Genomic DNA, 26562 nt, shown 5'->3' with positions numbered 1-26562 from the left:
AATTCTCAATTTTCTAAACTAGATTAGTCAGCTAATTAACGAAGTGTGACAGGCTCTGAGTGATCCCACATGTGAGCTAATCTGCTGCTTCACATATTATTTGGTATTCACTTAATTAACCAAACTATAGGAATTGTTATTTTTTTGCAGCCAAATGTTAATCTTCTTGGAAGGAGGCTATAGAGTGGGTTCGATGAATTTTGGAATATTCCTGACAAAGGAACTATAAATGCAAGCTGACAAATGAGGGATAGAGAAATATCTCATCATTTTGCTGGTCACCAGAATGTTCAAAAGAAAAATGATATTTTTTCCACTTGTCTTTCCTGTTGTCCAAAAAGAGAGGCTTGTTCCTTCTCAGGTTGAGTCAGCATTCAAACATTCTTTCAGCATTAAATTACACTGGGTAACATTTAGCCAACACTCACAAAACGGTGGAGAAACTCAGCTGGTGAGGCAGCATCAATGGAGGGAAATAAACAGATGTTTCAGGCAAAACCATTTATTGGGTTGAAGGCTACCCAGAGGGAATGAGATGTTGCCCCTCCAACCCGAGTATGGCCTCATCATGGCAGTAAAAGTTGACACGTCCGAATGGGAAGTCACAGAATGTACTAATCAGATTGATGAGTAACATTCACACAGGTCACCAGTGGTGGCCTTAGGTCATGATCAGCTCTTAGCCATCACAGAGTCAAAGAGACATACAGAATGGGCATAGGCCCTTCAGCCCTTCAAGTCCATGCTGAACATCTGAGCTAGTCCCATTGCTTATGTTTAGCCCATATGCTCTAAACCTTTCCAATCTATGCCCCTGTCCTAGTACTCCTACTCACTCATATACTGACCACATTCAGTGTGAAAAATTTGCCTCTCTTGTTCCTGTTAAATCCCTTTCTTCTCACCTTAAATCAACAGTTTCTACTTCTTGATCCCCCAACCTTGATTCTCCTTACCTATGTCCCTCATGATTTTATGCACCTCTATAACATCACCTTCTCATTCTCCTAAGCTCCAGTAAGAAATGCCTCAGCCTGCTCAAGCTCCCTCCATAACATAGTCCTTCAAATCCTGGCAATGTTCTTGTAAACCTCCTCTGCAGTCATATCATCTTAATGGCACCTTTCCAAAAGCAGAACAACTGAAGCTGAAAACAATATTCCAAAATAATTCCTCACCAATGTTGTGTCCAACTGCAACATACTATCCCAGCTTCTAAGTGCAGAGAGCCCTGACTGATGAATTCTGAATGTCTCCTTCATTTTTATGCAATTCACATTGAGTTTGGGCAGAAGCTGAGTAAGGAAACGGTTCATTTTATTTGTATCGCTTCTCCAGCGCAAATGATCAATTCCTCCATAACTGACCTTAAGGCTTCAATGCGTACCATATTCAGGACATATGAGGACTGGACATTCAGCCTGCAGAGCAGAAGTGAACACCAACACAGTGGTACCAAGAAAACAACACAATGTCGAGAAAATGAAGGAGTTGATCTTGGATTACAGGAGGAACATAGACAGACTAGCCCGTATTAACATCAATGGGACAGTAGCTGTGAAGGTGAGTTTCAAGCTCCTTGGTGTACATAATACCGCTGGTGTGGTGAAAAACACACAACAGTGCCTCTTTCACCTCAGATGGCTGAAGAAATTTGGCATGAGTACCCAAATCCTCAGGTCTTTCTGCAGGGCACCATTGAGAGCATCCTGATCGGCGTTGTCACCATCTGGTATGGGAATTGTACTACCCTTAATCGTAGGGCACTGCAGAGAATGGTGCAGACAGCCGAGTGCATCTATGGATGTGAACTTTCCTCTGTTCAGGACATTTTCATCAGCAGGTGCATAAAAAGGGCCCAGGAGTTCAGCAGGGACTCCAGCCGTCCCAACCACAAACTGCTTCAGCTGCTACCATCTGGTAAACAGTATCACAGCATTAAGGCCAGGACCAACAGTCTGCGGAACAGCTTCTATCTCCAGGCCATCAGATTTACCAATACACATCGATCTGATTGTGTATCTGACTGTACATTCACATATACAAAACAATTATGTATGCAATGCTAATGTTTGGGCAATATCCTCCCACATGTCCCTTCCTTACTGCTTGTACAGAGATGCAACATAAAGATTTTTACTCACTCATCTTGTGAGATGGATGTAAGACATAAAATTCTAATTCTAAATCTACAGAAACAAACGTTTCATTGAGGGAACCTCACAAACCTGAAAACTTTTCCACCTTAAAGGAACATACACTCAGTGGCCTATTTATTAGGTAAAACTTTACACCTGCTCAGTAGTGCAAATATCTAATCAGCCAATCACGTGGCAGCAACTCAGTAAATAAAGGCATGAAGATATGGTCAAGAGGTTCAGTTATTGTTCAGACCAAACATGAGAAGAAGAAATGTGATCTAAGTGATTTTGACAGTGGAATAAGACCGTAAGATACAGGAGAAGAATTAGGCCATTTGGCCCATTGCATCTGCTCCACGATTTCATCAAGGCTGATCCAATTTTCCTCTCAACCCAAGTCTCCGGCCTTCTCTCTGTGTCCCTTCATGCCCTGATCAATCAAGAATGTATCAAACTCTGTTTCAAATATACATAAAGACATATCCTCCACAGCTGCCTGTAGCAAAGAATTCCACAGATTTACCACTCTCTGGCTAGAGAAATTCCTCCTCATCTCCATTCTAAAAGGACACCTCTCTATTCTGAGGCTCTGTCCTCTGGTCTCAGACTCTCCCACCATAAGAAACATCCTCTCTACATCCATTCTATCGAGGCCTTTCACCATTTGATTGGTTTCAATGAAGTCACCCCTCATTCTTCTGAATTCTAGTGAATACAGGCCCAGGGCCATCAAGCATTATTCATATGACAAGCCATTCAAACCTGGAACCATATCTGTGAACTTCTTTTGAACCGTCTCTAACTTCAGCACATCTTTTCTAAAATAAGGGGTCCAAACCAGCTCACAGAACTCTAAGTGAGGCCTACCAGTGTTTTATAAAGTCTCAACATCACATATTTACTTTTATATTCTAGTCCTCTTGAAATGAAAACTAACATCGCATTTGTCTTCCTCACCATCAACTCAACCTGCAAATTAATGTTTAGGAAATCCTGCACAAGGACTCTGAAGTCCCTTTGCACCTCAGTTTTTTGTATTTTCTCTCCATTTAGAAAACAGTCAACCTTTTCATTTCTTCTGCCAAAGTGAATGACCATACACTTCCCAACACTCGATTCCTTTTGCAATTTCTTTGTCTATTCTCCTAATCTGTCTAAGTCCTTCTGTAGCCTTTCTATTTCCACAAAACTACCAGCCCTCCACCTATCTTCATATCATCTGCAAACTTTGCAACAAAGCCATCAATTCAAATCATTGACGTACATCATAAAAATAATCAGTCCCAACACAGACCCTTGTGGAACACCACTAGTCACTGGCAGCCACCCAGAAAAGCCTCCCCTTATTCCCTCTCTTTACTTTCTGCCAATCAGCTACTGCTTTATCCATGCTAGAATCTTCTCTGTAATAACATGGCTTCATATCTTGTTATGCAGCCGCAGGTGTGGCAACTTGTCAAAAGCCTTCTGAAAATCCAAGTACACAGCATCAACCAATTCTCTTTTTTCTGTCCTGCTTGTTATCTCTTCAAAGAATTCTAACAGATTTGTCAGGCAAGATTGTCCCTTGAGGAAACTATGCAGACTACGGTCCATTTTATCATGTGCCTCCAAGTACCCTGAGACCTCATCCTTAACAATCGACTCCAACAGCTTCTCAACCACTGAGGTCAGACTAACTGGCTTATAATTTTCTTTCTTCTGCCTCTTTCCCTTCTTAAAGAGTGGAGTGACATTTGCAATTTTCCAGCCTTCCAGAACCATTCTAGAATCTGAAAGATCATTACTAATGCCTCCACAATCTCGTCAGTCACCTCTTTCAGAACTCTGGGGTGTTCAGCATCTAGTCCAGGTGACATCTCCCTTCAGACCTTTCAGTTTCCCAAGAACCATCTCTCTAGAAATGGTAACTTCACACACTTCATGCCCCTGACAACTGGAACTTCCACCATACTGTTTGTGTCTTCCACAGTGAAAACTAATGCAAAATGGTTATTCAGTTCATCCACCATTTTTTGTCCCCCATTACTAGCTCTCCAGCATCATTTTCCAGTGGTCTGATAACTACTCTCACCTCTCTTTTACACTTTATGTATCTGAAGAAACTTTTGATATCCTCTTTAATATTATTGGTTAGCTTACTTTTGTATTCCATCTTTCTCTTCTTAATGACTTTTTAGTTGTCTTCTGTTGGTTTTTAGAAGCCTCCCAATCCTCTAACTTCCCACTAATTTTCACTCTATTATATGACTTCTCTTCGGCTTTTATGTTGGCTTTGGTTTCTCTTGTTAGCCACAGTTACGTCATCTTTCCCTTAGAATACTTCTTCCTCTTTGGGATGTATATATGCTGTGCATTCCAAATTGCTTCCAGAAAGTCCAGCTACTGCTGTTCTGCCATCATCTCTGCCAGTGTTCTTTTCCAATTAATTCTGACCAACTCCTCTCTCGTGCCTCTGTAATTCCCATTATTCCACTGTGATACTGATATATCTGACTTTAGCTTCTCCTTCTCAAATTTCAGGGTGAATTCGAACATATGATGATCACATGCCCCTAAGGATCTTTTATCTGAAGCTCTCTTATCATTGCACAACACCCAATCTAGAATATCTGATCGTCTAGTGGGCTCAACCACGAGTTGTTCTAAAAAGCCATCTCGTAGGCAATCTAGAAATTACCTCTCCTGTAATCCAGCACCAACCTGATTATCCCAATCCACCTGTATATTGAAGTCCCCCATGACTATTGTAACATTGCCCTTTTGGCATACATTTTCTATCTCCCATTACAATTTGTAGGAATGATTATTTGTGCCAGATGGGTTGTTTTGAATATCTCAGAAACTGCTGACTGCTGGAATTTTCATGCATTCCAGTCCCTAGAGTTTACAGAAAATGGTGTGAGAAACAAAATAAAAACATCCAGTGAGAAGCAGTTCTCTCGGTGAAAATGCCTTGTTAATGAATGAGGTCAGAGGAGAATGGCCAGACTGGTTCAAGCTGACAGGAAGGCAACAGTAACTCAAATAACCATATGTTGCAACAATGGTGTGCCAAAGAGAGTCTCTGAATGCAGAACATGTCGGATTTTGAAATGGATGGGCTACAGCAGCAGAAAGCCATGAATGGATTGTACACTGTGTGTAGAAAGCAGACAGCTATCGCACTCCATCCTAAATTGAAAATAGATTGGATGCTGGTTAATTGGGACACATCAGGACAGTACATTTTGGTCCAATTAAGCAGCTGCGCTAACTAGCCAAAGTTTCATGGAAATAGTTAAAAAGGTATTAGTAAGACAATCTGTCATTTAACTGAGTAGAAAATTATGTATTTGAATAATACAGAACAAATTAGAACACTAGCAATATTACTACTGCACTATAAAACTATGTATTAGTTCCAAATAGTTATCAATATCCAGTGTACGCTGTGTACTTTTGAGTGACTGTAAATAAATAAGATCAGCGCCGACACGTAGTGCAGGAAATGGTCTGCCTTTTGACAATTCTTTTGATGACTGCATCCTCCAAACCTTTATTTTCAATGTGGCATTTAAGATTATGATTGATACCTTCAAATACTTCACAGTTCCTGACTTGTTGGAGTAGTGAAGTCATTTCATTTTCACTCCCAGTCGTTTCTGGTATTTCCAAGCCTGAATGCTTGAAACCACAGTGAACAAAGTAGTTCTGAGTTGCCTTACTGCGTATTTGTTGCCAACTGTCCATGAAATAAAATCAATGCTTTTTGAACACAAACATCCAACTGAAACTATTTAAAAACCATTCGCTCTAAGCACAGTGTGGTGTCTAATGAGCAAACAAGTGCATGTGACTAACACTAGTTAGAAACTCTGTTCAGCAAGTCTATTAAGTAGCATAGTATCCCAAATAAATGAAAGGAATCCCAGCTACTTTCTCAATTAATGCTTGTTCTTTAAGAGTTCTCCCAAATAAGTGGCTGCCCCAATGAACTAATGGCCCAATTAACCAGAATGCACTGTATATCATTGTTCCTTCATTGTCATTGAGTCTGAATCTGGAACTCATCATCAAAACACAATGTAGGAAGCCAGGACTACAGTGATTTCCAAATGATAGATCACTAACACTTTGTCTTGGACAAGTTTGGATGGGCAATAAGTGTCAGCCATTCTTGGAACACCATGATTGGATGAACTATAACTCATGTCAGAAGTGTGGCCAATGCATGTTGTACCAACATGCAGACGGAAACCAAATATTTTTATGGAAGCTGATCCCTATTCCTTTCACAATAGCATGAAGAAGTAGAACACTGATAAAGATAAAGGAGAAGCGGCCAAAAATTGATCCTTGGGTGATCCCAGGTTAATTGGATGCAACAGAGGGAGATTCTGGCAGCAGCTAATATGCTTACATTTGGGCAATTAGCATGAAACCACAGAATTCTATCCATACAGCTAGAATCTAGAAAGAACTGATAGCACAGATGGAATAATTACAGAAAAATGCAGTGGGGAATCTGGAAGAACAAAGACACAAGGAGGATGCCATTCATGAGTATGCTAATGAGAATTTTAGACGAATTTGAGAAGAATTACACTGAAAGGTTTAAAGCAGGAATTGTTGCTAGAGATGAGCACAAAATTAGATATTAGATATTTTCTTGAATAGAAAGGTCATGGAAGAAAGGTGCAGGCAAGCACTTAAGCTTGAGAAGTTAGAGGTATAACAAGTGCAGGCAAGATGGAATGCTCCTCCAGTGAGATGTAGGATTACAAGGTACCTAACGGTCTCTCTGATGACTACATCGGTGGCATGCATGCAACTTCAGCTCCTGACTGACAAAGCCAGGGAACTGGAGCAGGAGCTGGATGGGCCTGAGTACATTCAGTTGGCTGAAAATCTCACAGATGAAACTTGATCTGAGGTGGTCACACCCAGAATACAAGCTTCAGATAGTAGATGGGTGACCTCCAGGAGAAGTAAGAGGAGTAAGCAGTCAATGCAGGATTTCCCTGTGGCAACAAGTATACCCCTTTGGATTCTGCTGGCGGTTTGGGGAAATGATCTATCATGGCACAGCAGCAGTAGCCAGTCCAGTGGCACTGTGGCCAACTCTAAGGCTCACCAGGGAAGGGTAAAGTCCAGCAGAGTGAAAGTGATAGGAAACTTGATAGTTAGGGGGATGGGAAGGAGATTCTGTGGCCGCAAAACAGGCGCCAGGACTGTCTGTTGACCTCAGGTGCTTGGGTTTCAGATGCTTCAGAGCAGCAGCAGGAGATTCTGAAGGGTGCAGATTGGCTCCAAATACAATGGTAGAAAGGGGAAAAGGGTTCTGCAAAGTGACTATAGGGAGAGAGGGAAGAGGCTGGACAGCAGGACCTCCAATGTAGTAATCCCAGTAGCACATGTTAATCAGGGCAGGAACAGGATGATAGTACAATTAAATGAGTTGCTGAGGAACAGATGCAGCAGACAGGGTTTCAGGTTTCTGGATCAATGGGATCTCTTCTGGGGAAGTTTGACCTGTACAAAAAAGTCAGGTAATAACTGAACCAGATGGGAACTAACGTGCTTGTGGGCAGGTTTGCTAGGGTTTAAATTAATTTGGCAGGGGAATGGGAACCGGAGAGATAGGGCTGAGGATGGGGTAGTTGTTATGCAAGTTGATGCTGTGTGTATTGAGACTATGAGGAAGAACAGGCAGATGGTAGGGCAAAATTGCAGTCAGTGGGATGAGCTGAGGTGGAACGTGGGGCAAAATAGAAATGGTGATGAATACAGGACTGAATATGTTATATTTGAATGCACACCATATGCAGAATAAGGTAGATAGATGATCTTGTAGTGCAATTAGAGTCTGGCAGGTATGAGATTGTGAGCATCACAGAGCTCTGGCTCAAAGAAGGTCATAGCTGGGAGCTTAACATCCAAGGATACACAGTGTATCAGAAGGACAAGTAGGTAGGCAGAGGGGGTGGGAGGCTTTATTGGTAAAAAATGAAATCAAATCTTAAGGAGAGGGTAAAATAGGATAGGAAGATGTAGAATTCTTGTGGATAGTGTTAAAAATTTACAAGGGTATAAGGTGCTAATGGGAGTTTTAAACAGGCCTGCGGACAACAGCTAGGATGTGGGATGTAAATTACAACAGGAGATATAAAACATGTTACAATAAGTCACAGGGAATTTCAATATACAGGTAGATTGGGAAAATTAAGTTGGTGCTGGATCCCAAAAGAGGGAATTTGTAGAATGCCAAAAATGGCTTTTTGGACCAGCTTGTGGTTGAACCCACTAAGGGAAAGAGAATTCTGGATTGTGGGTATGCAATGAACCAGATTTGATTAGAAACCGTAAGATAAAGGAACCCGCAGGAGGCAATGATCATAATATGATAGAATTCACCCTGCAGGTTGAAAGGGAGAAGCTAGAGTCAAATGTGTTAGCATTACAGTGGAGTAAAGGGAATTACAGAGGCATGAGAGTTGGTGAGAAGGGGACACACGAGTTTGAGGTGTACCATAAGAGCAAAATTGAAAAAGGTGATGAATACATGACTGAAGATGTTATATTTGAATGCACAGAATATGCAGAATAAGATAGCTGATCTTGTAAAAAGGGGACACTGGCCAAAGCTGATCAGAAGGGGACACCATCAGGGATGATGGCAAAAACAGCAATGGCTCAAGTTTTTGGTGGAAATTCAGAAGTCACAGAATAGATACATACCAAAAATTAAGAAGTATTCTAAAGGGAGGATGAGGCAACCGTGGCTGACAAGGGAAGTCAGAAGCAGCATAAAAGCAAAAGAAATGGCATATAATATGGCAGAGATCAGTGGGAAGTTAGAGGATTGGGAAGCATTTAAAACCAACAGAAGGCAACTAAAAAAGACAAAGAGAGAAAAGATGAAGTATGAAAGCAAGCAAGCCAATAATATAAAAGAGGATACCAAAAGATTTCTCTGATGTCAAAAGAGTAAATTGAGATGAGAGTGGATATTGACTTGCTAGAAAATTAAGCTGGAGAGGTAGGAATGGGGGGACAAAGAGATGACAGATGAACTTAATGAATATTCTGCATCAGTTTTCACTGTAGAAGACACTAGCAGTATGCCAGAAATTCAAGTGTCGGGGGCAAAATTCAATGTCATTGCTATAACTAAGGAGAAGGTGCATGGGAAGCGGAGGGCCGATAAGTCACCTGATCAAGATGGACTACACACACAAGGAACCACACATGATGCAGCTTAACAAAGTAACAGCCAAAGATTACAGGAAAGGTACTAGCATGGAGAGGAAATTGTTTGACTAGCAGGAGACAAAGAGTGGGAATAAAGGGGGAATTTTCTGGCTGGCTGCCTGTGTCAAGTGGTGTTCAACATGTTTTAGTATTGGGACTGCTTCTTTCCCCTTATATGTGAATGATTTGGATGACAGAGTTGATGGCTTTGTGGTCACATTTACAGATGATATGAAGATAGATGGAGCGGCAGGTACGTTGTGGAAGCAGGGAATCTGCAGAAGGACTTAGACAGTGGAACAATGGGCAAAAATGTGCTAGATGGGAAAACAGCGTAGGGAAATGTCTGGCCATGCACTTTGTTAGAATTAAGTGTTTAGACTATTTTCTAAATGGGGAGAAAATGCAAAAATTAGAGGTGCAAGGGGATTTGGGAGTCCTTTTGTAGGATACGCTGCAAGTTAACTTGCCGATTGAGTCAGTGGTAAGAAAGGCAAATTCAACGTTGGCATTCATTCAAAAGGACTAGAATATAAAAGCAAGGATGTAATGCTGAGGATGCAATGGCCTTACAAGAAGTATTGTGAGCAGTTCTGGGCCCCTTACTTCAGAAGAAATGCATTGGCATTGGAGAGGTACACGAGGAGGTTCACGAGAATTATCCCAAGAATGAAAGTATTAACATTTGAGGTGTGTTGGTTGGTTCTAGGCCCATACTCACTGGTATTTAGAAGAGTGAGGGAAGATCTCATTGAAACCTATCAAGTATTGAAAGGCCTAGATAGAGCGCATGTGGAGAGGATGTTTCCTATAGTGGGTGAGTCTATTACCAGGAGGCACAGCCTCAGAATAAAGGGACATCAACTTAGAACAAAGATGAGGAATTTCTTTAGCCAGAAGATGGTGATTCTGTGGAATTTATTGCCACTGATGGTCATGGAGGCCAAGTTATTGAGTATACATAAAGCAGGTGTTGCTTGGCTGTTCATTTGGCAGGGCATCAAAGGTTACAGGGAGAAGGGAGGAGAACTGGATTGAGAGGGATAATAAAGTTACATTGGAAATTTATCTCTTCTTTAGATCATAAGAATTAGGTCGTTCATCCCATTGAGTCTCTGCCATTCCATCATGGTCTAAAGAAGAGATAAATTCACAGTGCAGTTTTGAGGGTGGATAATTCCCCAAAACCAGGCAAGAAGCAAACAGTGTCAGCCTCAATGAAGAGACTGAAGTTGGAAATTGCAGAATAAAGTCCGAGGATCAAAGCCAAAGCAGGAGGAAGACTGCCGGCTTCTCAGACAGTGGGTTTGAGGAGTATAGTCACAACTGCAGAGACCTTAGAGCTGAGGTAATGCAAGTGTTGCCTATTCCTTGAAAATGACAATGGAGGAAGTAAGGAAAGGCTTCTAAGAGGAGATTCTATTGGAAAAAAATGTCTTCAGTTATTCTTGTTCATTGCAAATAAGGAATTTGCCAGAGGATAGTGAGATTAAGTTAACATAACATGGCTGAGCCAATGATTGAAGGATTAAACCAGAGGTGTACCATAACTTTGAGGACGGATCTGATGAAGTCTATATGATGTTGACAAAGGTGACATTAAAAATATCTATGACCATATCAGATAGAGATCACATCCAAAGCTAAACAAAAACTTTTTTCTAGATATATATGCTGTACATTCTCGCTTTTTCGATATTAGTATGATAATCTAAATTTAACTAAATGCAAAATATGTTAACTAATTCCAACAACATATAATCATGTACATCTAGGGCAAGAATACAGAAACAAAATGCTCTTAACAATATTTACCATCATCCGGGTCGACAATCTCCACGGTTGCAATCTCTGGGAATTCGAGAACAGCCATTACTGGCTCCGACAGTACAATCTGGAATGTTTCAGATCGCTCGTATTCATGATCTGTCAAAATGAGTACTCTCCATGTTGCTGTGGATTGACCTGGATTGAACTGCACCTGCTTTTGGGATTTCCCCCTGAAATCCTTATCCTTCTCAGCTGTGCCATCTCTTGTACCAATGCCTGTCAATCGAATACAAAGAACAGCTGGGTCAATATCCAAGTAAATCTGACATATCTTCTTGCTGTACTGGTAAAACAAGGGGATGAATTCCTAGCTGGCATAATTTGAATGCACAATTAAGGCAAACAATGGACATAATCTGCATTAAATCAAAGGGGTCAAAAGTAATTTCTATGCTGATGGCAACACACCAAACTTCCCTGAAAATATCTGCACTGTAATACAATGCATGAAAAGCAGTCAGAGACAAGCGAAAACAAAGGAGCAGGGAACAAAGGAAAATGTAGACTACACAGCATCTTTTTTAATTTATTTTTATTTTATAATAGATAATTTGAAGTTTATGCACATAAAGCATAATGTTTAAATAAAATGTTTTAAAGAAATTGCAAATATAATGTAAAACTTTTAAAGTAACAGCTTTTGATACTATATATTTATATTCTATTGCTAGCCATGTTCTAACACGTATCAAGTTTAATTCCTTTCTTCATCTGACTGATCTACATTGTTTCTCGGTTGAACAAAAGCTCAGTTTTCAAATTCCCACTCTTATTTTCAAACCTCTTCATGACCCAGCATGCTTATGAACTGTTTGTCCCACTTACACTGGGGAAGACGTTACACAGCATCCACGCCAGAATCACTAGACTCAAAAGCACTTACTTCCCCCAAGGCGTCAGGCTGATCACCATCTCCACCCCACCACTACCTACACATCACCGAGCGTCACTTTATGTATATAACAGTTCAATTACTTACATTGTTTTTTTTATAGGATGACTTATATATTTATATTTATTCTGTTTGTTATACTTTTTTATGCTGCATCGAATCTGAAGTAATAATCATTTTGTTCTCCTTTACACTTGTGTACTGATGAAAGACAATAAACAATCTTGAATCTCGCCCTACTCCTTTGCGAGTTCCTCCAGGTGTACATTTCCCTTAGGTATCTGTACTTCTCCAATAATAGTTTAACTTACATCTTTAATTTCAATGATAATCAAAGAGTAAACATTTTTGTAGTTTGCTTTGATACCAGCGTCTCTATTTACTGCCTATCCTGAGCTGTATTAGATGCATTGAGAGTTAATCTCTAAGTGTGGACTGAAATCAGATGAGATAAATGTAAGCACCTTTCACTAGAGGACATGAGGGAACCAATTTTCCAGCACTTTGCATTATTTTACTGGTTCCTCTCCACAAATTAAGTTTCACAACTCGCAGTGCTGGAATTTAAACACAAAAGCCTTTGTGCTGCTTAAACGACAGAATGATCAGCAGGCTAAATGCAACAGCATTATATTGCAACTAGTTAACATTCAATCAACCCTTTCTAACAGAGCACACAGGAAAAACCTTAACCCATCTGTTCCTCCATGAGCACTATTCGTACTGACGCCAGAAGTTGCAAAATCGTCCTTAATTTGTCCCTTTGTTCTCCCATCTAAAGCTAAGGAGAAATAGTATCCAAAATGAGAAAAGAGGAATCTCTAAAATCTTGCTGGATAATACAACTTGAAAATGAATATAATTTTATTTCCAAAATACAATTAATGATTTATTTCTAATTAGCAAAATAAGTAAATACTACATCATCTAGAGCCAGTATTGAATTTTAACTGAAAGCATTGCAAGAAAGAAACTAATTATTAGATCTAATAAGTTTAAATGCATTTTATCAACATGAAAGCAGATGAAAAGAACACCAAAGTTGAAACCTGTGCCAAACCATTGAATATGATAGTTCATTCTCTTGGATTTTTGGCTACACACACAACCTGGAAACCTTCCACCTAACCTTTGGGTTAAACGCACCTCTCTGCTAACACTGAATGAGAAGCATTTATTTTCCCTGGGCTTTTGGTGTAAAACAAGATGCTGAATCCTGGGTTGCAAAAATCTTAAAACAAGTTTTTTCAGACAACTGAAGTATGACCTATATATATCTATCTATCAGAGTTCAGTACTCAGTGGCTCAAATAGTGGAGGAAGAAATAAAGGCAATATTAGAATGACGTTCAGTATTATTCTGCAAAATTTAATACTTGAGTTTTTTTTGAGCAGATGCAGTGGAATTGCAATAAATGTACTCAGCTGCTTTGACATACATACAAACATTTATTGCTGGTGATCTTTAGTTTCTTTTTAGAACTAAAAGTACAGTATGTGCGGTTGGGAGACTGTAGGTCTGACACAGTGGTCAGCAGCACAGGAGCGCCACAGGGAACCGTACTCTCTCCGGTCCTGTTCACCCTGTACACATCTGACTTCCAATATAACTCGGAGTCCTGCCATGTGCAGAAGTTCGCTGATGACACGGCCATAGTGGGGTGTGTCAGGAATGGACAGGAGGAGGAGTATAGGAAACTGATACAGGACTTTGTGATATGGTGCAACTCAAACTACCTGCGTCTCAATGTCACCAAGACCAAGGAGATGGTGGTGGACTTTAGGAGATCTAGGCCTCATATGGAGCCAGTGATCATTAATGGAGAATGTGTGGAGCAGGTTAAGACCTACAAGTATCTGGGAGTACAGTTGGACGAGAAGCTAGACTGGACTGCCAACACAGATGCCTTGTGCAGGAAGGCACAGAGTCGACTGTACTTCCTTAGAAGGTTGGCGTCATTCAATGTCTGCAGTGAGATGCTGATGATGTTCTATAGGTCAGTTGTTGAGAGCGCCCTCTTCTTTGTGGTGGCGTGTTGGGGAGGAAGCATTAAGAAGAAGGACGCCTCACGTCTTAATAAGCTGATAAGGAAGGCGGGCTCTGTCGTGGGCAAAGTACTGGAGAGTTTATCATCGGTAGCTGAGCGAAGGGCGCTGAGTAGGCTACGGTCAATTATGGAAAACCCTGAACATCCTCTACATAGCACCATCCAGAGACAGAGAAGCAGTTTCAGCGACAGGTTACTGTCGATGCAATGCTCCTCAGACAGGATGAAGAGGTCAATACTCCCCAATGCCATTAGGCTTTACAATTCAACTGCCAGGACTTAAGAACTTTTTTTAAAGCTATTATTAATGCTTTTTGAGTTAGTGATTTAGATGCATATCATATTATTACTGAGTTAAGTATTGTATGTAATGAGTTTTTGCTACAACAAGTGTATGGGACATTGGAAAAAAATGTTGAATTTCCCCATGGGGATGAATAAAGTATCTATCTATCTATCTATCTATCTATGATTTTATTTTACCCAAATATAATGACTGTTTCAGCTTCGAAATTTAAACTGCTTAGACAAGGGTGAAATTGGTGAGTAGGCTTCAAGTGCAAGTTTTTTTCTACATTCAGTAGCAACCCAAATCTGACATTTATGCAGACTGGCTTTTAGAGATGTGTTTGATTTAACACGTAAATATTGTTGATAGTGAACTGTCTCTATGGAAGTTACAATAATTATCTGTGATAAGACAATGGCAAAACAGTCACATTGAGATTACTGATTCAGTGCCAGTTATCTCTAAAGGAATATTAATAACATTACATCATTCTTGGATAAGAAATTTGTGAAATTTTGGATCCTTCTTTCATGTCATATAGATTCAGCTGTTAGCAAAGAAACTCCTTACTACAGAGATTCAGAATTGGGATAACTTCTAATGCATATTTAACAATTTTATTTAGACCATTCAGCCTAGAGAAAAAATAGAATGCTCAGCCTAGCAGATAACACAGGTTTATAACAGTGCGGATGTCATTTGGAGATACACACGTCTTTCAGTTAGATGGTATTTGTGTAAATAATGCAATCCCGTAACAGTTTCAATTTCTAAATGGTACCTTACCAACAAATGAAGTTTCTCCAAGAAAGCCTCTGCGCTTCAGAGTAACCTCCAGAAATTTAGAACTCTCATCTATTAGGTAGTATTCCTTCTCCAGAGAAATCCAAGCCCAGTTTAAACGGAAAAACTGATTCTTCAACTTATTACCACCTGCAATGAAAATTGGAGAGAAAACAAATTTAAATGTGTACCATACAATCAATAAATTAATTGTAACAATATTGAGGGCACACATTAAGTGTTTCTGGGACAGTTTCTTTCCCTTTGCCATTAGACTTCTGAATGGACAATGACCCTATGAATACCACCCACTCCTTTCTTGTGCTCTCTTTTTGCATTAGTTACTTAATTTAATTTCAGAAATTATATATACAGTATATGTATGTATCAGAACCAGATTTATTATCACCAGGATGTGTTGCAAAATTTGTTAACTTAGCAGCAGCAGTTCAATGCAACACATTATAGAAGACAAATAAATAAATAAATAACAGCAAACGTATATTGTAGATTAAAACTCATGCATAAACAGAAATAATATACATTGAAAAAGTGAGGTGGTGTTCACGGGTTCAATGTTCATTTAGGAATTGGATGACAAAAGGGAATAAGTTGCTCCTGAATTGCTGAGGGTGTGCCTTCAGGCTTCTGTATCTCCCATATGATGTAACAATGAGAAAAGGGCATGCCCTGGGTGCTGGAGGTCCTTAATAATGGACGCTGCCTTTCTGAGACACTGCTCCTTGAAGATGTCCTGGGTACTTTGTAGGCTAGTACCCAAGGTGGAACTGACTAAATTTACGACCCTCTGCAGCTTCTTTCGGTCCTGTGCCAATCTTCATATAATTTACTGCTGTATAAATTCTGATGTAATGCAATGTACTGTTGCCAAAAAAACAATAAATTTCAAGACATGTGCCAGTGATATTAAAACTCATTCGGCTTCCTCTCTGTTACCGTTTCAGAGGATTTGTCCTTGGCCCAGCACGTACGTGTCATTACAAAGAAAGCAGAGCAGCACCTCTAATTTCTTTCAAGTTTGCGAAGATTCGGCATATTATCTAAAACTTTGACAATATGCGGTGGAGAGGATATTGACTGGCTGGATCATGGCCTGGCATAGGAACAACAATGCCCTTGAACAGAAAAGCCTACAACTAGTAGTGGATACAGACCAGCCTATCACGGGTAAAGCACTCCTCACGCATCTACATGGAGCGTTGTGTCAGGAAAACAGCATCTATCGTCAAGGGCCCCACCATCCAGGCCATGCTCTGTTCTCACTGCTGTCATCAGGAAAGAGCTGCAGGAGTCTCTGCATCCTCACCACCAGGTCCAGGAACAGTAATTATCCCTCAACCGTCAAGCTCTTGAATCAGAGGGGACAACTTCACTCAACTTCAGCACTGAACTTTTCTCAGAACCTATAAACTCACTGTCAAGTACTAGAAACAGAAACATAGAAAACCTACAGCACAATACAAGCCCTTCGACCCACAAAGTTGTGCCGAACATGTCCCTACCTTAGAAATTACTAGGCTTACCTATAGCCCTCTATTTTTCTACGCTCCATATACCGGTACCTATCCAAAAGTCTCTTAAAAGACCCTATCATATCCGCCTCCACCATCATTGCCAGCAGCCCATTCCATGCACTCACCACTCTGCGTAAAAAACTTACCCCTGACATCTCCTCTGTACCTACTTCCCAGCACCTTAAACCTGTGCCCTCTGTGGCAGCCATTTCAGCCCTGGGGAAAAAAGCCTCTGACAATCCACATGATCAATGCCTCTCATCATCTTATACATTTCTATCAGGTCACCTCTCATCCTCCATCACTCCAACTCTTCATATAATGTTCTTAATAATATTTATTTGTTTGTTGCCCCTAGCACGTTAGTTGTTTGTACGTTCTGTTGAGTGTGGCCTTTTATTGATTCTATTGTATTTCTGGTATTTACTGTAAATGTTCACAAGTAAATGAACCTCAGCATTGTATACAGTGACATACATGTATTTTTATAATAAATTTACTTTGAACTTTAAAAGTTCAACTCTGTTCTTGCAGGAAACTAGTGATTCTTTATCAGCTTGTTTCCAGCTCCAGAGAAGTTGATGAGCCTGTGAATAAGTTCATCTAGATAGATGAATAATAGTCAAATAGCCATCACAGACCTAAATCTTTAGGCAAAGTACTGTTCCAAGGCTGAATCTTTCAGTAAATGTAAACTAACAAAAAAAGAGCACCAGATGCTAGAATTATCAAGAAGGGTCACAGAGGTGAAATACTGCTGCCTGCCCTGTTAGATTTTTCAAGCATCTTCTGTTTTTTAATGTTTCTGAATGTTCTGCAACCCACCTGGTTTACAGCACAAATCAATTTTTCAGCATTAGAGACATGTCAACTATGATCTGAAATCACCTCTCTGACCTGCTCAGTATTTCCGGCATCCTCAGCTTTTTAATCATATCATATAATTCTCATTCTTTGTATGAAATACGATCTCTGCATTAAGAACTAGTACAATGATTTTTGTTCTCTTAAAATGTGATATTGACCTATTTACTATTACCTCCCAAAAACAACAGGCTTCCAAATTCCAACTATCGTCACTCAGCTTCAGTGCCCTCTCTCAGCCAGCATAAACACTATTTGTGTCACGTGGATTCTTTTGGTCTACACTAATCACAGAGGTTCCCTTTGCCCTCTTCACCCTTCTCTATTCATGCACCTCAAAACATATTTGATTTCTAACTTTTCTTGAAATTTTATCTACCCTTTTTAAAACAGATGTTACTTGGCCTGCTAAGAATTGTCATCATTTTTTAGCTATAAATATTGTTTTGAAATGCACCACAAATTGAAAGAATACCTTGTAAATCAAAGCATGAAATAACCTGAAATGTGATCTTTTTTCTTCTTGGGATCAAGGAGGACTTTTCCCTCTCTAGTGCTGTGTACTTTGACATGATTAATGAGACCAACATAGAGCTCACAGATCCTACTACAGAGGGGGTGAGGGATGTTTGATGGAGGAATAGGAGGGTGTAGTTTGCAAGATGTTATACTCCTGCCATGAATACCAGGCTTCTATGCAGTCTCAATACATCAATTTGATGTTCTCAATACCAAGCAAAACATGCATTTTCCACTTCCAAGCAGTCATGGATCAGCATTTCCTGGGAATAAATTTTCAAAGGAGCTTTGAAACATCCGCCCACCTGACAATCTCTTCCTATGACAGTTTGGAATAGGACGCGTATTTCAAGAGTCTGATGCCAAGGCTTATGAATATTGTAGCTAAGAACAGACTGAATGTAAAAAGGGCTTCAGATCTGGGGATGTTGTTTGAGGGGAGGATGATGAATTTAGTTCACTTAGCCTTCCAGTGGATTTCTCAAATATCATAGAGACAATGTTGGAGATATCTCTTCAGTGCTTTGAGGTCCTTGAACTTTGGTACCGACCTGTAGATTTTTTTACAACAATATTGAATGTAAAATGGGAACTCTGTGGACTACAGCTTTTGAAATGCCCAAAGCCACTCCACAAATTTACACTGAGGAACTGAATACTTAAATCATTCCATGCTTATTCTATTTCAATTCTCAATTTAATAAGAATATGACAATAACATGTTTATTTATTTCATTCATTTATTCAGATACAGCACAGAAGCAGCCCTGTCAGCACTTCGAGCCATGCCACTCAGCAACCCCTGATTTAACCCTAGCCTAATCATGGGACAAGTTACAATGACCAATTAACCTGGCAACGCCAATGCAGTCATGGGGAGAACAAACAAACCCCTTGCAGACAGCAGCGGGAATCGAACCTGGGTCGCTGGTACTGTAAAGTGATGTGTTAGCCACTATGCTACCATGCAGCCGCTACTATGTTTCACAGATATATCCTCCACAAATTTCCAACCATTTTATAGACAAAGCAAGAACACATCAGAATCCAGTGCATTTATCAAACTATTTTGCTTGCAGTTCAAGTGAAGTCAAGTTTATTGTCATTTAACCATATACATGTACACCATCAAACAGGACGTGTCTCTGAATCAGGGTGTAAAACATAGTAGTACACATAGCACATAATAATTTATGAAAGTAAGGACAAAATCTACACATGCATTAAGTATAATTAAACAAGCTAAAGTGGATAAATTAAATTAAAGTACAGAACAGATTAACAAGTGACACTTTCAATGTGATGTGGCAGGGAACTCAGAAGCCTAATGGTTTGAGGGAAGATACACTGGCTAGAGATATACTAGTTAAAAAGAGAGCTAAAAATTGAAAATAAATAGCACCTGATTTATCATTTTTGTTGGGTCACCAGCAATATATCCCACTTGGGACAGACTAGATCACCATAGGCTTGTAAGCAGATAAACTGCATTGGTGAAAGTTAATATCTTTTTGTGAAGACAATGAAAATCACAAGGCATACAACCCAATATTTAACCTTCACCGAACTTCTAATTGTGTGATATATTATCAAAAAGGACATGCTTGACAGAAATACTAGTCAGTTTTCATATCATAAATTTGGCAAAGGTTAAGACAAGTGAAGGGAGAAGAATGCCAAATGGATTTATATCAACTAGAATAGGTCACCAGTGAAGTTATTAACTAGAAATTCCAGTTAAATGATTTTACACCATTCAGGCCATTGTAAAGCCAGAAACATTTCTACAGTGCAATTGTTTAATATGTCTTTGTAAGCATTCATGAAATTCTAATCATTTGTTCTACAGTTAATAAAACCAGGAATGCTACTATAATACAGATGACTAACTAGATCAGGGGTGTCAAACTCATTTTAGGTCACGGGCCGGATTGAGCAAAATGCAGCTTCATGCGGGCCGGATCGGTCGGACGCGTGCAAACGCAGCTTTCGTTGCCTCCGTTTTTTCAGCCTGCTCTCATGTGTCTCAGTCTCTGCTATAACTACAAAGTGTTTCACTTTACAAATTCCATTTCTTATGAAGAAGACTGCCGAGCAGGACTGCCGAATAAACACTAAAAACCCTGAAAACCTGGTACCTGAATAAACTCAGCATTAGCCATATCATACACCATAGGCGCTTCGATTACTGGGGCCAGCTTTAATAGTAATTAGATATTATCTCGCGGGCCAAAGATAATTCCACCGCGGGCTGGATTTGGCCCGCGGGCCTTGAGTTTGACATATATGAACTAGATGGAGGACTGGAATATTAAATTATGAACCCTTCATCCCTAATTATGCTCTTGAAAGATACATTAATTAAGTATTACAGCAGTGGTTTGATATCTCCCTTTGTAAATAGGAATTTACATTTGAAATAAATTCTTGCTCATTCTATCTGTTGAACAGCAAGCACTGAAAAGGTTACAAGTTATGTTGGAAATGCAGGGTTTCATCACATTCAATCCAAAGAATAATTAAAAATGAGTGATTGGAAATCTTAACATGATCATCCTACAAGACAAATTTCTGGTCCATTTCATATAACAATAGTAAACTGATTTGCAAATGAAATTATAATCAAAGATTCAAAGTAGATTTATTATCAAAGAATATATAAATTATACATCTTGGCATCTGTTTGCTTACAGGCAGCCACAAAGCAAAAAAAAAACCTGAAGAACTCAATTAAAAAAAAATGAAAGCCCATAACCACTCTGCAGAGAAAGAGGAAAACACACACTCTCAGATTCTCTCACTCACACTCACCATGCAAACAATGGAAGTAGATGACAATATTGCAAACGAGACTGAGCCCTTAGATCTGCTCCCTTGAGCAGCCGGAGTAGCCCCAAGCCTCAGATTCTCCATACTTGCAGGGTAAAAACTCAGTGAAACGCACGGAGATGACAGCCACCGGAGTGGTCCAGAGCGTCAGCACCGCGGAAAAAAGAATGAGCTCATTGCGGAACAGCGAGCAAAGTCAGGCCGACCCTTGCCTCCAGTCCCAAAACTCGGGCTTTCCGGTCTGTTCGGGCCGGCATTTAAATTGTCTGTGCTCCGGGTAGTGCCTCACTCCAGGTCCTGGACCTTGGCGTAGCAACACGCTTGGGCCACACAGCCCAGGGCCATTCTCAATCTCACCAAATCGGTTCAGTGCTCAGAGCAATTCAACCTCACACCCGGCTCAGGTATCGAACTCCTCCAAATCATTCACTCCAACAGTGACAGCGACACCAGCACTGCCTGCAAACCAGTCTTGAACATATTGCATTTCATCTTTTCACCAGCAAGGCTCGTCCTTCCAATCAGCTTTGCCTCCACTTGCTTCTTCAGTGATAGTTGACCACAAATATATCATTTACTGCTCTGAAACCCATTGACTTAAGTTCATCTATCATACAACAGCTTCATTTTACTTGGATTCCTCTTAGTTTGTAGTTCCAAAGACAAGTTTGACTTTGCTTATTTGAAATCTTTGTTAGTTGTTACAAATCAAACCAGGATTGGATGTTTGGCAATCTTGTTCTTTTGTCCTCCCTCAATGAAGACCAGAGTCAAGCATCGATTATTCTGAAGCTTGGATTGGGTCAGTGAAGCCATAGAAACAGCTCACAACTTGTATCATTAACTATTCTTTTAGCGAATCAAAATGAAGAAGCCTTTTAAAACTTCTAATAATCCTCTATAACATTATTGGTTGTACACTTATCTTGGAATTAACATATAAATTATAAAGGAAAGCTATTACAAGTTATAAGTCCAATTATATGAATTCAATTTCATTCAATATGAAGTATTAAATGATTCTGAGATCTTATTGGTACATATTATTTATTTTTAACATATAAACTAATGACCCAATGGTAAAATATAAAATTTTGCATGGCCAAATTTTTCTATTACAAACTTGCCATGTTAATAATTATTCACATGACTTTGTGATCAACTAGAAGGAGGTAAAATTCTACTTGTGCAAGTTTGGTAAAAGTAACATTTCCTCCCTATAGCTTCTCAGACTTTCAATTACTGTCAACAGTTCTGTATCACTAAAATGAGCTTTCTCATTTCTTGAATTTACAAGATTATGCAATACCTTATCCATGCTTATTGTTAAATAAACTAGTGTTTAAATAAATCTCCTCAAATAAAGAAATGCCTTAGAAAGCCAAAAAGAAACTAAATTTTTGTGCTGACTTCCAAAAGAAGAGAGTATATGACAGGACACAATCATTCAATACTTTAAATGGGAAAACAAGACTCTATCAGGGACTGGATAAGTGCTGATGGCTAAATTCAGTACTGACCAGGCTCAAAACAAGTGCAACCTCATTAAGTAAACAGGAAGGTTGGTGTTAATGAAATGCACATCCTACTAAGAGTAAAACAGACTGGCTTTTGGTTTTGCCAGTTTTAAATTGGAGAAAGGTCTCGAAGACTTACAGAAAACCAGAGTGGACAACTATAATCCCTGTGAAAATTTAACTGGAATTCATTAAGAGAACTCTATAATGCACCAGTGTTATCGTCTTTTTAAATGACATTGCCCCTATGCATGTTTCAATTTCATTCTTGGCTGAATGATCATTGGAAGAAAGTAATGGGGGAGAAAATGGACAGGATTACACATGGGTAGTTACATTTCCTGCGTCACTGATCGAGTTCCCAAAGATTCAGATTAATCGGTACTGGTACCCATAGGCTACAGTGTTCCGCTCTCCTCCCTTTGGAGACATTTTGCTGAAAAGTGCTTTATTTAAATTGACCATATTTTCAACATTCTTTTCCAGAAACAACCTAGAACCATCTGGCTGTATGAAGGTTGACTGATAAAATTAGTCATATTCATTGGACAATAAACTCAAGTATTTTCCTTAAGGCAAAACTTAAAGAATTTTAATTTTGCTTAATGTCAAGCTGGAAAATAATTATCACCAATTTTGCTTTTTTGTTACGATTGACAAATTACTCACATATTGGAAAAAAAGAAAAGCCAATTTGAGAAGCTCCTAACATAGCCTTCAGATATGGTAGCCCAAAGAACAGCAGAGAAGCCTCGAGTTGTCATATTGCATAGAAATACTTCAGTGAGTGTTGCCAGATGCAATGCTGTCAGTGGGGCAGTTTCATGTAAGATTCCCATATTCCACTATACACGGCATACAAACAGACAGGCTAGCAAAGGATCCACTTGCCACACCTGCCTTCATTGGTCAGGGCAATGAGTACACGTGCTGAGATGTCATGTTGTAACTCTGTAAATCACTGCTAAGACCCTACTTGAAGTATTGTGTGCAGTTCAGGTTGCCCAGCTATAGGAAGCATGCCTTGAAGCTTGAGTTATGAGGAGTGGCTGAAAAGGCTGGAACTATTTTTTTCTGGAGCATAGGAGGTTGAAGTATATTAAACCTTGAAGCTCATGGTTAAGGTGGATAGTCACAGTACATTTTCCCAGTCTAAAATTAGAGGATAGATTTAAGGTGAAAGGGACCCAAGGGGCAATGTTTTCCACACAACCTTGTGGGTATTTTGAATGGGCTGACAAAGGAAGCTGTAGAAACAGGTACAATAAAAATGCTTAACTGTTTCATGGATGGAAATGGTTTAGAGGTACATTGGTTAAACACAGGCAAATGGAATTAGTTTGGATGGACATCTTAGTTGGCACAGAATAAATTTGGCTGAATGGTCTGATTCCATGCTGCATGACTGTGAGATTCCATCAAATATGCAAATACTGGTCTTTCATTTGGATTTGTGCACAGAAAAGTTACTAGCCCTTTCTTCAGCAATCTTCCAACTTGGCAAGAGGAAATGATTGGGAAGTAGAAGAAAAATTGTGGAAGTAGTTTGCTAGAAGCTGGCAGAAAGAAGTTCAAATAAATGGCGAGGTAACTTGGAGGAAGGAAAATGGGAGGAGGTGATTATGATTGGGAGCAAGTTCATAATCTGAAGGGGAGAACAGGGTTCTGGAGAAGATAATTAAAGCAGAATATTGCCAGAGAAGAAAAGGGTGGCAAGGGGCTTGAGTTGGAAAAGTTCAAAGTGGACTGGAGAAAGTATCAGAGTAGATCAATAGGGTCCTGAACAAGAATCATAAATACCAGTGGAAAGATCAGTGGAGGACAAAGATTACAAGGAGACAACAGGAAGTGATTGCTGGAATAAAGGCAGGGAGAAGATTTGTGATGTGGGGCAGATGAGGTAATTAGGACAAAAACGAGAAATCTGGGGTATCATGGCGTTTAGGTGCGGGTGATGGGTAATTGTACAATATGTCAGCATGTTGAGGGAAAAAAGGAACTGAGTCTGAGGTAATTACTTGTTCTGGAACCTTCTGTTACTAGATTATGGGAGGGGGTTGAAAAGGAATGAGTTATTTAATCTGCTTCATTGCTAAAAGCCTGCACTATTTGTAAGTTACATAAATGTGACAAGTTGGTCATGCAATTGTGAAGAATACTATCACTCCATAAGCAGACATGCATGTACATAACACAGAGTGGACTGTACTACAGTTAACGACAGCATGTCATGACAAAGTAAATAGGTTTCTAATGAAAATCATTTCTGTGGTGCACAAATAAAATATATTGAGATACAGAATTTTTCAGCCAATAATTTATAAGACAACCTTATATTGGCAGGAAAAAATACAATATAATAATTGGCTTTAGGAATACAATTTATAGAACAGTAACTTCTGGAGTACCTACAGGCAATAAAATATCATCATTGAGTTTGCTTGATAGGTACAAAGAGCTTGTGCTTTGAAAGCCATGGCACTGGAAGTACCTCCTAATCAACCTCAATTTCCCTATGTTCGAAACGGATCCTCAGAGCATTTACCAAGAGTTTTCCTGAAGAGCTACTCACTAAGGCAAATATAGGTTAGAAAGGCACCCATTGTAATATTCAGGTACTGACTACTATGGAAACACAGCATATTCTTCCACTGATAATTGGGACAGAGAGTCCTCACATGGACAACTACAAGCCACACTGTGAAATTGTTCCACTTTTAAAATTGTTTCTGTGGGTTTGAAAATACTTAAGTCACATTTTTGATTTGCAATGATGAAATGGACAAATAGAACAACATGCTGCTGCTTTCTTGGAACTTAAAATTATTGTAGTTTGACAGAGATATCAAAAAGACATTGTTAACTTCATAAAGTGCAATGCAGTGCAAGACTGAACTATTTATGCAATGCAAGCACTATTACCTGCAGGTACTTCAATAAATTCTTAGATACAAACATTAAAGTCATAACTTACATCTACACAGCTACTGATGATCAGCAGGATGAGAGCTACGCATTTAACATAGAAATCTACAGCACATTACAGGCCCTTTGGCCCACAATGTTGTGCTGACCATGTAACCTAACCTAAAAACTGCCTAGAATTTCCCTACCGCATAGCCCTCTATTTTTCTAAGCTCCATGCATCTAACTCAGAGTCTCTTAAAATACCCTATTGTATCTGCCTCTACCACTGTCACTGGCAGTGCATTCCACACACCCACCACTCTGTGTGAAAAACCTACCTCTGACATCCACTCTGTACCTACTTCCAAGCATCTTAAAACTATGCCCCCTCATGTTAGCCATTTCAACCCTGGGGAAAAAGCCTCCGGCTATCCACATGATCAATGCCTCTCATCATCTTATACACCTCTGTTAGGTCACCTCTTATCCTCTATCGCTCCAAGGAGAAAAAGCCAAATTCACTCAACTTATTCTCATAAGGCACGTTCTCCAATCCAGGCAAAAAATAGTTTTATTTACTTGCTTTACTTCACATTATTTTCCTTTACTTAGTTTAACACCAAACTTCATCTTTAACCCAAACACTCATAAAACTACTTATTGATGATATACCTATTAATATTGCAGTTTATACTTATGCTGTCTCTCAAGACAATAGGGGGCCAGTTTCCACTCTGCCTGATACTATGCAGCAACACAGCTAACTGTGTGCACAAGAAAGGCTTTGCTTCCTGGAAGCTGTGGAGGGCCTGGATTTCTAGCAGGTTTCATAGACAAAGAGAGGGCACATTTGTGCTTGTGGAGACAATTAACTGGAGCAGACCACCCAGTAAACAGACTGATAAAAGGGGTCTGTACAAGGAAAGGCATCTGAAAGCAACTGCTGCAGATTTATACTTATATTAGCCTGGGGTTTTTCAATCTAGAGATAAAATGCTGATTTCAATAAAGTTACCAGTTTGTTGAAACAAATCCTGCTGTGTCTGTGAACTTGAAATAAGTATGGAAACAAAAAGCAGATAATGGTAAAATTGTCACACTTTGTGACAAGACTGGCTTTACTAAATCCATTCTTAATGACTCTAATTCCACATTGAGGTAGTTGTAAGACCATT

The 26562-nt window shown here is 39.5% G+C and overlaps 1 protein-coding gene across 1 annotated transcript in view; it reads right to left on the bottom strand.

Moving 5' to 3' along the window:
- The window catches only part of LOC140726923 (FRAS1-related extracellular matrix protein 2-like), a 212443-nt gene that overhangs the window by 126645 nt on the left and 59236 nt on the right, over nt 1-26562 (bottom strand). The window contains exons 3-4 of the mRNA XM_073043928.1: nt 15220-15366; nt 11190-11420 (exon numbers count right to left, since the gene is read on the bottom strand). Coding sequence (XP_072900029.1) covers nt 11190-11420; nt 15220-15366 — 378 coding nt within the window. The remainder of the gene's footprint in view (nt 1-11189; nt 11421-15219; nt 15367-26562) is intronic.

Source organism: Hemitrygon akajei, chromosome 4, assembly GCF_048418815.1.
Source record: "Hemitrygon akajei chromosome 4, sHemAka1.3, whole genome shotgun sequence".
NCBI lineage: Eukaryota > Metazoa > Chordata > Chondrichthyes > Myliobatiformes > Dasyatidae > Hemitrygon > Hemitrygon akajei.
Note: the sequence above shows the minus strand (reverse complement) of the source record. Positions and strands in the feature narration are given on the sequence as shown.